The sequence below is a fragment of the Musa acuminata genome, chromosome BXJ1-10 (genome assembly GCF_036884655.1).
Source record: "Musa acuminata AAA Group cultivar baxijiao chromosome BXJ1-10, Cavendish_Baxijiao_AAA, whole genome shotgun sequence".
In the NCBI taxonomy this organism is placed as follows: Eukaryota; Viridiplantae; Streptophyta; class Magnoliopsida; order Zingiberales; family Musaceae; genus Musa; species Musa acuminata.
In genome coordinates, this window is record NC_088336.1 from 30,475,772 (window position 1) to 30,488,737 (window position 12,966).

At 42.2% G+C, this 12,966-nt stretch overlaps 3 protein-coding genes across 3 annotated transcripts; all 3 read right to left on the reverse strand.

The window, feature by feature from the left end:
* Nucleotides 1-1,883: 1,883 nt before the first annotated feature.
* Nucleotides 1,884-3,265, reverse strand: LOC103969876 (F-box/kelch-repeat protein At1g15670-like). Its single transcript, XM_009383514.3, has one exon. It carries the CDS (start codon nucleotides 3,138-3,140, stop codon nucleotides 2,070-2,072), a length of 1,071 nt encoding a protein of 356 aa, XP_009381789.2. The 5' UTR covers nucleotides 3,141-3,265; the 3' UTR covers nucleotides 1,884-2,069.
* Nucleotides 3,266-6,272: 3,007 nt separating this feature from the next.
* LOC135595061 (F-box/kelch-repeat protein At1g80440-like) lies at nucleotides 6,273-7,593 on the reverse strand. Its single transcript, XM_065085570.1, has one exon. The coding sequence runs from the start codon at nucleotides 7,522-7,524 to the stop codon at nucleotides 6,454-6,456; it is 1,071 nt and encodes a 356-aa protein (XP_064941642.1). The 5' UTR covers nucleotides 7,525-7,593; the 3' UTR covers nucleotides 6,273-6,453.
* A 2,574-nt stretch (nucleotides 7,594-10,167) lies between these two features.
* LOC135595062 (F-box/kelch-repeat protein At1g15670-like) lies at nucleotides 10,168-11,471 on the reverse strand. Its single transcript, XM_065085571.1, has one exon. It carries the CDS (start codon nucleotides 11,429-11,431, stop codon nucleotides 10,322-10,324), a length of 1,110 nt encoding a protein of 369 aa, XP_064941643.1. The 5' UTR covers nucleotides 11,432-11,471; the 3' UTR covers nucleotides 10,168-10,321.
* Between the last annotated feature and the right edge of the window lie 1,495 nt (nucleotides 11,472-12,966).

A 12,966-nucleotide genomic window follows, 5' to 3' on the forward strand; every position in this document is an offset into this window, starting at 1 on the left:
CTCATCTTGCTCGTCGGCTATGTATACTGCTCAACAGTCATTATTGGAATCGAGGTTTCCATGCAGGTGAAGACGAACTGTAGGAGGCTGGGAAGGGAGACCCATAATGCTACTCGCCAAATATGAAGTCATAGACATGGACCTCGTCGATTATGACTCGAGTGAAAAGTTTTCATCCACCGACGACGATGAACTGGTACCAATAGTAGCGAACCGACATACGAGCGAGAGCCCATAGGGTACTTTGGGACAAGGGTAGAGGGAACTCATAGCTTGGTGTAAGTGACGTACTGCAAATATTTATATCTATATCTTTTGGAGTAGTTAAAATTATTATCCTTTAAATAAGTTGATTAAAGATAAATATTTTTAAGATAAATTGATAAGATGATTTTTAATTTTTAGATAATTTGATTAGATATGGTTTTAGATATAAAAGTTTTATAATTAAATTATTATTCTACACCTTTGACGGAGAATATTTTGATACCAATCCTAGTTCGCTAGTTAATCGATCAAGAAACAAACATGCAGGATGAGGGTCAAATTATCCTCCCACTTGGTAAAACGTGGGAATGAAATAATAGTCTATCAGCCCTCGTAGGCAATAGTCTATGAGAGGTCGTTTTGATCGATTTGATGACTACCATGGATAATGGTCCTCGGATGGTCGCTCAGATTTGTACCCCCCCTCGGTCGGTCTCCATGGACGACAACCTGCAAGAGATCATTTGGCCCTATCGCCCACGTATGCAAGGGGAGACTATTGTGACAGTTACAAGTGATCCCCTCAACCACCTAATTATAAAAGCTGACCCCCAAAACTTACCCAAGGATCATACCTCTCTTCAAAACCTTTCACACTACTCATAATCCCGAAAGAGCCAACTTGAGAGTCAAAGGGATTGAATTGGAAAACTCTTTGATACTAACCTTTGTGCAGGAATCCACAAAGGAGACCGAAACCTACCTCGAGTTTGACTTTGGGACCATCTTGAATTCGTAGAAGACACTTCGAAGATTACCTTGGACACTTCAATTCCATATCAAATGTCATGCAAGACTGTCACAAGGGTTTCTCAGACAATCTCGAACCTTCAAGTCAAGACCAAGCTATATCAACTCATGGTTGACGGCATTCGAATAACAATCGATAAGTAGGTGGAACCTATATGTGTAGATATATCTAAGTTTCAAGTATCCATGCAAGGTTCAAGTGTAGGGTTATATGTAAGATTTTATAAATATTTTTCTTTTAAAAAGTTTAATATATTCTTTTTTTTACTTCCATCTAGATTTCTTTTTTTTTCTATTTGGTTTAATCTTGGGTTAGCACCTTATTACTACTATTTGAGATAGAGTTGTATTTGCATCTAATCCATCTCTTTTTTCACATGGTACAGAGTTACAAGTGATAATCTATATTTATATTTTAAGATATGCTTAGTAAAAAAGATTTTTTTTTATTATGAATTACAATAATCAATTTGACAAACATAGTATTAAAATTTTTAATCAATCTAACTAGAAGATTTGTAAGAACACAAATCTCCCTAAAACTAACTTGAGCTTCAAAGGGGTTACATCGGAAAACACCCCTGACACACGACCCAATCTCAGATTCGTCTCAAATGCTCGAACTCCACCAGAAAGACCATCTTGGTGTCACCTCGAGGCTAGATCAATTGCCTTGTAGGATTGTCATGTGGGTTTGTCCTCAAGTCTTGACTGAATCTTGTCGACCTACGGTCGATGGTCTGATCCCACAATAGTATCATATGTTATGACTGTATCACGTACAATCGACTCATACTTTATCAAGTATAAAATATTTATGATCAAATTAATAATAATATATTTATCAAATAAGATGGTACGGAATATGTTTCTCTCGAACCCTCAATCTTACATCTCGAAGAAGACACATAACAATAAACTGTAACATGATTTATCACCATAAGGTTACCCAAAGGTTGTATTTGATTTTGAACCCTTCGTCCCATGACAAATCATAAATCATAACCCGTAAACGACTGCACGAATCTGCAAATCCTAACGATGCGCCATGCTTAGATCACCAAACAACACGCTCCTAGAACGAATCCTCGGTACCCCGGCGCCACCTCAACCTTCTTCCACGTCGCCGCAGCCATTGTCGTCCTCGTCGTAGTCGCTTTCATGTCGAGAATGCTCGCCAAAAAGCCAAAATCGTGCCCCAAGCCCATCACCATCAGCTTTCCCTCCCACGCCACCGTGTATCGCGCCCTCCTCATTTCGCCCGGCAGCTCTGCAACCTTAGCCCACACGCCACCTTCCAGCTGTACCATCACTTCCCTCCCCAAGCACCGGTACATCCTCCCGTCCTCTGTCGCGACATACGTGTTGCAGTAGTAGTACTCCTCCCCCGCGGCCTCCTCCACGGGGCCCCAACTCCCCGCAGCCGCGTCGAAGGCCTCTGCGCCGAGCCAGCTAAGGACGAGGAACTTACCTCGCAAGGTCACCCCGTGGCACCCGATGCGCTCGCGCGCCATGTCGGGCAACGGCTTCCACGAGTCACCTGCCACGTCGTACGCCAGCGCGGACCGCAACGCGTTCTTTCTCTCGTCATCCCCGCCCGCTATGTACACCGTTCGGCAGCCCTCGTCGAAATCGTGCGTCGCCGCGCAGGCGAAGTAGGACCGCAGGGGGCTCGGGACAGGGGACCCGCGGCGCCACTGGCCAGATACGAAGTCGTAGACGTGGACCTCGTCGGTTGTGGCCCTCTCGGGAGGTTTCCATCCACCGATGATGACGAGCTCGGTACCGGTAGCGGCGAGCCGGCAAGAGATTGGGAGCCCATGAGGTAGGCCGGGGCAGGGGGGGAGGGAGCTCCAAACACCAGTGGCCGGTTCGAAGATGACGAGGCGGTAGGGCAAGGGTCGTGGCCTTGTGTAGCGGGAGAAGTCAGACACAGACTGGACCAGAACGACAACGGGTTGAACGTTGCCCGTGGATTTCCGGAGCCGGTGGAACCTCGGGTCGCGAAGCTCCTGCCGCCAGAGTTTGCAGACTGAGAAGAGTGTAGGGAAGGCATTGAAGGGGACTCGAGCGAGGCACTCGCGTGCCACGTCGTCGGTGAGGCCGGGAATCAGATCCTCCATGAGCAGAGTATTCTAAATTGTAGAGGGAACGAAGACGAATTGGGTGGTAATGAGAGAGAGGAGAAGCGGAATTAGTTTCTGTAATACTGCACACAGATTTATTCTATGTATGGTAGTGATCTACCCTCCTTACTTGCCTTATGTTGATATGTACTTATTTAACTAATATGATTAATTTTTTATACCATAAATTAAAATATATCATTTAGCTTATATAGTAGAATCTTTGATTTGGCATATATCATAAATTTAAAAATGTTAGGCTGTTTAGTTTGATTATTGATCATATATATATATATATATATATATATATATATATATATATATATATATATATATATATATAATGTCTAATATTAGTTTATCACCATTATTATTGTTTTGTTCCTGTCAACTTCTCTCCCAGCCCACCGCTTAGAGCGTCACCCTCATTTCAGGTGGCAGATCAGCTGTCATAGCTATACCAATACATCTTCCCGTCCGCTCTCGCAATGCACTGTGTTTTACACCTTTGGTTGAGGTGTCAGTACGGTTTGATCTATCCCAATATGTAAGGTTATCAGTACGGTCTTTAAGCTAAAGCATAGTGGCTTAGAGTCGGATTGAAGGGTTGCGACCTGGGTTCCTACGGATGGAGGTTGAAGATGACTCCTCTTGTCATTCGTCGGGTGCTTACACACAGGTCGAAATCGGGAGGAGAATTTCCGACTCGATCACTATGATGCTTAAGTTAGTAAGAGTTGGAGTGTGTGTATATAAGGTCCAACCCTTGCCATTATTCCTACGTGCGATCGTATGTGGCAGCTTTAATGATCCCCGATCCCCGATCGTCATCGTATGTGGGTGTTTAATGCCCGCTTACGCAGCAGGCGGTCAACCTGTGCATTGGGTGCAGGCGACGTCTAATATGCTCGATTCAGTCTTGTTCGACACTGCTTCCCACCTCTTGTGTGGCCCGATACTTGATCACACCGCCCCGTACAGCTTGAGAGGACTGGGTGCAAGGGGATGGTGTTAGGCGGCTGGCTAGCCTCGGGCTCATGGTGTTGAGTTGGCTCGGTGCGACATGTCGACTTTGGGCTGCCACACCGAGTCTGCTGTGGTAGCTGATTTGTCTCGTGAGGTGGATGCCAAAATAATATGCTTTATAACATGACATTGTGTATTCCTAGCGTAGCCTCCTCCACGGGGCCCCCACTCCCCACGATCACAACGAAAGCCTCTTTGCTTCATGATAACATGCCCTGCACCTCCATGGAGTACTTGTTGAAGATGAGGAACTTGTTGCGCAAGATCACCTCGTTGTGCTCCCACGCTGTCGGGCAGGGCTTCCATGAGTCGCCACCACATTATACGCCAGCACGTCCTTGATCTCGTCTTGTCCGCCGGCGAAGATGAACTGCAGGGGGCTCAGGAGGGGACACCCATAATGCCACTCGCCATATACAAAGTCATAGACATGGACCTCGTCGGTTGTGACCCAGGTGGAAAGTTTTCATCCACCAACGACGATGTACTGGTACCGACAATAGCGAATCGGCATACGAGCGAGAGCCCATAGGGTACTCTGGGACAAGGGTAGAGGGAGCTCATAGCTTGGTGCAAGTGATGTACTGCAAATATTTATATCTATATCTTTTTAGGGTATTTTAAATTATTATCCTTTAAATAAGTCGATTAAAGATAAATACTTTTAAGATAAATTGATAAGATGATTTTTAATTTTTAGATAAGTTGATTAGAATATGGTTTTAGATATAAGAGTTTCATGATTAAATTAATATTCTACACCTTTCATAGATAATATTTTGGTACCAATCATAGCTCGCTAGCAAACCACTATAAAGGAGCAAACATAGAGGATGAGAGTCAGGTCATCCCCCCACTCGGCAACGATGTAGAAGGGGAATAATGGCCTATCGACCCTCATGGACAATAGTCCATGAGATGTCGTATGGATCAATTTGATCGACTGTCGTAGACAGTGGTCCCTTGATGGTCACTTAGATTTGTTCCCCCCCTCCCTCCCCCCTCTCGGTCGACCTTCGTGGACGACAACTCGCAAGAGGCCGTTTGACTCTGTCGCCCATGTATGCAAAGCAAGGGGAGGCTTTTATGATAATTACGAGTGATCTCCTTTACCACTTGATTATAAAAGCCGATCCCTAACACTTGCCCAAAGGTCGAGCCTCTCTCCAAAACCTTCCACACTACTCATAATCCCGAAAGAGCTAACTTGAGTGTCAGAAGGATCGGATCTGGAAACTTCATGGCTAACTTTTGGGACCATCTCGAATCCTTAGAAGCCACTTCAAAGATCATGTCGGATACCTTAGTGCCACATCAACTGTCATGCAAGATCGCCACAAGGGTTTCTCGAATAACCTCACACCTTCAGGTCAAGACCAAGTTGTACCGACTCAGTCAATGACATTCAAACAACAACCTATAAGTAGGTGAAACCTATATGTACAGACATATCCAAGTTTCAAGTATACATGCCTATAAGGCTCAAGTCTAGGGTTAGATGTAAGATTTTATAAATATTTTTCTTTTGAAAAGTTTAATATATTCTTATTTTTACTTCCATCTCGATTTCTTCTTTTCTTCTATTTAGTTTAATCTTGGGCTAGTAGTATCTTGTTACTACTATTTGAGATAGAGTTGTATTTGCATCTAATCCATATTTAGTAAAAAAGATAATTTTTTATTATAAATTTAATAATCAGTTTGGTAGGCTTAGTATTAAAATTATCAATCAATCTAATTATAAGAAATGTAAGACCACAAATCTTCCTAAAGCTAACCTGAACTTCAAAGGGGTCATATCGGAAAACACCTCATAACATAGCCCAATCTTGGATTCGTTTGAAATGCTCGAACTCCACCCGAAAGACCATCTTGGTATCACCTCGTGGCCCGATCAATCGTCTCGTAAGATTGTCGCGTGGGTTTTTCGGATGCTCCTGTGCCTTAAAGTCTTGACTAAATCGAAACCACCCAATGGTTAGATCCCACAACAGTATCTCTTATGATTGTATCATGTATGATAATCGACTCATAATTTATCAAATTTAAAATATTTATGATCAAATTAATAATAATATATTTATCAAATAAGATGGTACGGAATATGTTTCTCTCGAACCCTAAATCTTACCCCTCGAAAAAGACATATAACAATAAACTGTAACATGATCTATCAACATAAAGTTACCCCAAGGCTGTATTTGATTTTGAACCCTTCGTCCAATGACAAATCATAACCCGTAAACGGCTGCACGAATCTGCAAACCCTGACGATGCCCCATGCTTAGATCACCGAACAACACGCTCCTAGAACGGATCCTCCGTACCCCGGCGGCACCTCAACCTTCTTCCACGTCGCCGCAGCCATTGTCGTCCTCGTCGTAGTCGCTTTCATGTCGAGAATGTTCGCCAAAAAACCATAATCGTGCCCCAAGCCCATCACCATCAGCTTTCCCTCCCACGCCACCGCGTATCGCGCCCTCCTCATTTCGCCCGGCAGCTCTGCAACCTTAGCCCACACGCCACCCTCCAGCTGTACCATCACTTCCCTCCCCAAGCACCGGTACAGCCTCCCGTCCTCTCTCGCGACATACGTCTTGGAGTAGTAGAACTCCTCCCCCCCGGCCTCCTCCACGGGGCCCCAACTCCCCGCAGCCGCGTCGAAGGCCTCTGCGCAGAGCCAGCCAAGGACGAGGAACTTACCTCGCAGGGTCACCCCGTGGCACTCGATGCTCTCGCGCGCCATGTCGGGCAACGGCTTCCACGAGTCACCTGCCACGTCGTACGCCAGAGCGGACCGCAACGCGTTCTTTCTCTCGTCATGCCCGCCGGCTATGTACACCGTTCGGCAGCCCTCGTCGGAATCGTGCGTCGCCGCGCAGGCGAAGTAGGACCGCAGGGGGCTCGGGAGAGGCGACCCGCGGCGCCACTTGCCAGATACGAAGTCGTAGACGTGGACCTCATCGGTTGTGGCCCCCTCGGGAGGTTTCCATCCACCGATGATGACGAGCTCGGTACCGGCAGCGGCGAGCCGGCAGAAGAGCGGGAGCCCATGAGGTAGGCCGGGGCAGGGTGGGAGGGAGCTCCAAACACCGGTGGCCGGTTCGAAGATGACAAGGCGGTAGGGCAAGGTTTGTGGCCCTGTGTAGCGGGCGAAGTCAGGCACAGACTGGACCAGAACGACAACGGCTTGAGCGTGGCCGTTGGATTTCCGGAGCCGGTGGAACCTCGGGTCGCGAAGCTCCTGCCGCCAGCGTCTGCAGACTGAGAAGAGTGTAGGGAAGGCATTGAAGGGGACTCGAGCGAGGCACTCGCGTGCCACGTCGTCGGTGAGGCCGGGAATCAGATCCTCCATGGGCAGAGTGCTATACAATTAAGAGGGAATGGGTTGTGATGAGGAGGAGAAGCGGAGTTATTCATACAATACTGCACACGAATTTGCTTTAATGTGAGGTGGTGAGTGAAATCTTCTCCTCACTTACCTTTATGTTAATATTCCCTTATTTTTTTTCTATACTATAAATATTTATATGGCCTACTAAAATTCTTGATTTGACATATATCATAGATTTAGAAATGTTAGGATAACTTTATTGATAATTGATCACTTATAAATAAATACATACATGTAAGGTTTTATTTAATTTCTAATACCAGTGTATGGTCGTTGCTACAGTTTTGTTCGTTATAGAGGCTTTTAACCACGTGATGTCTGAAAAAGAGAAGAATAACTGGTCATTTTATGTGAAAAGAACATGATGATTCTTAGATGACTAATATTATTATATGTTTTTATTAAAAAAAAAAACTTACAATAATTAAGTATCAAATTTTATGTTTTTTAATCGGTATTTTATTGTCGTGCTACTTAGTTTAATTAGGAATGTAATTTTATCAGCTTCTACTAAACCAATCATTTCCGTACAAAATCATTAGGACATGCTCTAAGATGACTAGTATTTTTTATTTTTTGAACAAAATATTATTAAAATTAAATATTTTTTGAATATGTTCACGTGTAATTTAATATAATTTCGAATATGGCTTTTTCAACTTCCATCAAACCAATTCAAACTTTTACTCAATTACTTGGTCATGATTCTAAGATGATTTTTATCATCTTTTATTTTATAAATTTTATAATAAATAATAATTAAAAGTAACCATTTTTTGAATAGGTTCTATGATAGAGTGTGATTTAGTTCAATTTTGAATATAACTTAATAAACTTCCACTAAACCAATCAAAATTTACTGTTTTTACTATTTTTAAGATATTTATGATAATTTATTATCTAAATTTGATATTATCATTATTATTATTATTATTTGAATAGTTTGTATAATCAAGTGTAAATTATTTCAATTTTGATTCTAATTTTGTTAGGTAGGAAGTCATTGAATCAAATCGAATCGGTTCATTCTAAAAGAATCGATTTATGCATTTTTATTCATCCAAGTCATTTAAGCAAAAGTCTAAGGTAGTTATATATCTTACTCACTTACCTAATGTTATTATCTACTTATTTAACTTAATTTGATGATTAAATTTTTATCCTACAATATCATGAATTTTAATTTAACTTAATTCAACAATTAACTTATTATCCACTACTAGTTTATTGGTCATTTTATCAAGAAAGTTTTCATTATTCACTTTTTATAGGATGATGGTTTATTTTTTCTTTGTGACAAAAAAAACCTATGAACCAAACTCAATTTTGGGATGTTTTGGATGAGTTATGAAATGGATGTAATTGGATCAAATACTACTAAACTAACACAAAAAATCACAAAATAACTATGATGATTAATATTAATTCTTATTTTTTGAGAATATATGATAGTTAATTATTAACATTTAAGATTTTTTGAATTGGTATTGTATAACTTAGTTCATTTTTTAGCATAATTTGATCAAGTTTCACTAAACCAACAACTTCTACAAAATGATCAGGGCATATTTAAAATATTTATTATTTTAATTTTTTTTATATTTTATGATAGTATGATAATTAATTATTAAAATTAGAAATTTTTTTTGAATATGTTGAGGTATAATTTAGTCCATTGCGAGTATAACTTAGCCAACTTCTATTAAACCAACTTATACTTTTACTAAACTATCTAATTATGATTCTAAGATGATTTGTACCATCTTTTATATTTACGATATTTTATGATAACTAATTATTAAATTTAAAAATCTTTTAATAGGTCCTGTAATTGAGTATAATTTAATTTAATATTAAATGTAACTTCATCAATCTTCACTAAACCAACCCTAACATTCATATAATAACTATGACATAATTCTAAGAAGATTAATACTTTTTTCTATATTTTAAGAATTATATGATAATTAAATATCAAAATTTCAATTTTTTGGGGATTATTAAAATTAGAGATATTTTGAATGTATGATATAATCAAGTGTAATTTATTTTAATTTTGAGAATAAAATTGTTAAGTAGGATTTTAGTAAACTAAATCAGACCAGTTCATCTTAAAAGAACATATTCATGTATTTTGACGAGGTCTTAAGCAAAAATCTAAGCACATTTTCATCCTAAGTAGGGAAAGGATAAAACCAAGATTACCATTTGTAATCCCTTTTTTAATATTTACAATCTTATTTTATTTTTTTAAATATTTTTAAACTATCCATTTATAAATAGACGTATATATTCTCTTTTTCTTTTTCCTCCTTTTTCTCCTCACCCTCCTCTTTAGTACATATTTCCATGATGTTCTTTTTAAGCTAATATAAATATATAAATATATATATATATATATACATATATATATATATATATATATCTTAATATATTATATCAAAATGATTTTTAATGTTTTAATTTTATTTGGTTTACTTATAGTATTTAAATCCTTTTTGCGAGGCGTTGAAAAATATCTTTCTCTAATATATAATCTAATTTTTCCTATCCTTGCATGTTTACTAGTAATCAGGATGTTGCAAAATATCTTTCTCTAAAATATAAAGAAATAAGATATATAACAACAACAAATTGTAACATAATTTACAGTGTGATGTTATCTAAAGCTTAATTTGGTTTTGAACACCTGATCCGACAATAAATGACAAACCATCAACGACTGCACGAATCTCCAAACCCTTACGACGCTCCATGGTTAGATCACCAAGCAACACACCCCCAGAAGGCGCCCTTGGTACTCCGGTGGCACCTCCACCTTCCTCCACGACGCCGAAGCCGGTGTCGTCATCGTCGTAGTTGCTTTCATGTCGAGAATGTTCGCCACAAGGGAGCCGCCGCTCCTTCCTAACCCCATCACCATGAGCTTCCCCTCCCACGCCACCGCGTTGAGCACCAGCCTCATTTCTCCTGGCAGCTCGGCCACCGTAGCCCACGCGCCGCCCTCTAGCCGTACAATCACTTCCTTCCCCGTGCACTGGTACATCCTCCCGTCCTCTCCCGCGACGCATGTCACGGGCCATGCCGCCTTCTCCAGCACGGCCTCCTCCACGGGGCCCCAACTCCCCGCGGTCGCGTCGAAGACCTCCGCACTCCGCGAGAACATGCCCTGCGCCTCCGTGGAGTACCCGCCGAGGACGAGGAACTTGCCGCGCAGGATCACCGCGCAGCACTCGTCGCGCTCCCGCGCCATGTCGGGCAGAGGCTTCCACGAGTCGCCCGTCACGTCGTACGCGAAAGCGGACCGCAGCGCGTTCTTGTTCTCGTCATGCCCGCCAGCTACGTACACTACTCGGCAGCCCTTGTCGGAACCGTGCATCGCCGCGCAGGCGAAGAAGGACCGCAGCGGGTCCGGGACGGGGGACCCGCGGCGCCACTCACCGGTTAGGAAGTCATAGACGTGGACCTTGTCGGTTGTGGCCCAGTTATGCGGTTCCCAGCCACCGACGACGACGAGCTCGGTACCAACAGCGGCGAGCCGGCAAAAGAGCGGGGGGCCAAAGGGTAGGTCGGGGCTGGGGGGTAGGGAGCTCCAAACACCGGTGGCCGGTTCGAAGATGACGAGGCGGTAGACCACAGGCCGTGGCCTGCCGGACTGGGCGATGTCAGGCACAGACTGGACTACAACGACCACGGGTTGTGCGATGCCGGTGGATTTCCGGAATCGGTGGAACGTCGGGTCGCGAAGCTCCTGCCGCCAGAGCTTGCAGACGGAGAAGAGGGTGGGGAAGGCATTGAAGGGGACTCGAGCGAGGCACTCGCGTGCCACGTCGTTGGTGAGGCCGGGAATCAGATCCTCCATGAGCATAGTAGTCTAAATTGCAGAGGGACGACGAATTGGTTGGTGATGAGAGGGAATCAGATACGGAATTGTTTCTTGTGATATTTTTGTACACAAATTTACTTCAATGTCAAGTAGTGAGTGATATATCATCCTCCTCACTTAACTTATGTTAATATCCACTCATTTAAATTAATTCGACGATTAAATTTCTATACCATAAATATTTACACAACTTATGTAGTAAAATCCTTGATTTGACATATACCATTAATTTAAAAATGTTAGGAAACTTTATATATATATATATATACACACGTATGTGAGGTTATAATTTCTATCTAATATTAGCGTAACCACGTGATGCTTCAGTGTGATCAGCGAAATCACGTGAGGAAGAGTCTTTTGAGTTCAACCTGAGAAGAACGGCTACTTGTATATTAATATATAATGTTTAGGGGAATTACCTTATATACATCAATTATATATCTACTTATGATAATAATGTTAGTCATGGTTGGATATGCGATGGATAGGACATATGGTTACTGTTGCGGGAAACAACTTTTTTAGCCGTGGCCTCGGGGCCGTCGCGGCTGATAAGTAGATGAGATTTCCCTAACTGTTGAGGAAATCTCTCTACTCTGTTGAGGGAAATCCTCTAACCCGTTGAGGAAACTTCTCCTTCTAACCTGTATATAAAGACGGAGGATATGTCAATAACATTCAACTTCTTCTTCTACAACTCATTTATCTCTTTATTTTAACATGGTATCAGAGCCAGAATTAAGCGTTGTGGAACCAGTATGAGTTATAGAAAGTCCTTTACCATCACCGATGATGATATCTTCATTGCCGCCATAGGGATTGTGAAGAGACAAATTCTGAAGATCAGCGGTGATGTGATGAGAGGCACCAGAGTCGACAATCCAATTGGACTGGCTAGGTGTCTCTCATCTCTCAGCTTGTGGCATTCAACACCTCAAGTCTCCTCCACATACTCCTCAACTAGTTGGTTCTGCCGAACGCAAACATCGGCATATAGTAGAAACTGGACTCACACTTTTACATCAGGCTTCCATGCCTTCAACTTTCTGGACAGCAGCCTTTCAAACTGCTGTCTACCTAATTAATCGGATGTCTACACCAGTTCTACAACACCAGTCCCCCTTTGACACACTGTTCCACAAACCCCCTAACCTTCGTAAACTCCGCGTGTTCGGTTGTTTATGTTATCCTTGGTTACGTCCCTATGCCTCTCATAAGTTAACATCCCGATCTTCTCCTTGCGTCTTTATTGGTTACTCACTTGACCATAATGCTTTCCGCTGCTATAATCTCCACACTCACAAAATCTTTGTATCACGTCACGTTATCTTTGTTGAGTCTACCTTTCCTTTCATATCCTGCCATACGGACCACTTCACTATCTCACTGGAGTATACCTTCGGATCAATCGGACGAGCCTCCCATGTCTTCGTCTACTTCCTCCCCTCCTGATCCGCACTATATCACTCCAGTTCAACACTTGCCCGTTTCCTCTGTTCCTACTCCACTCCACT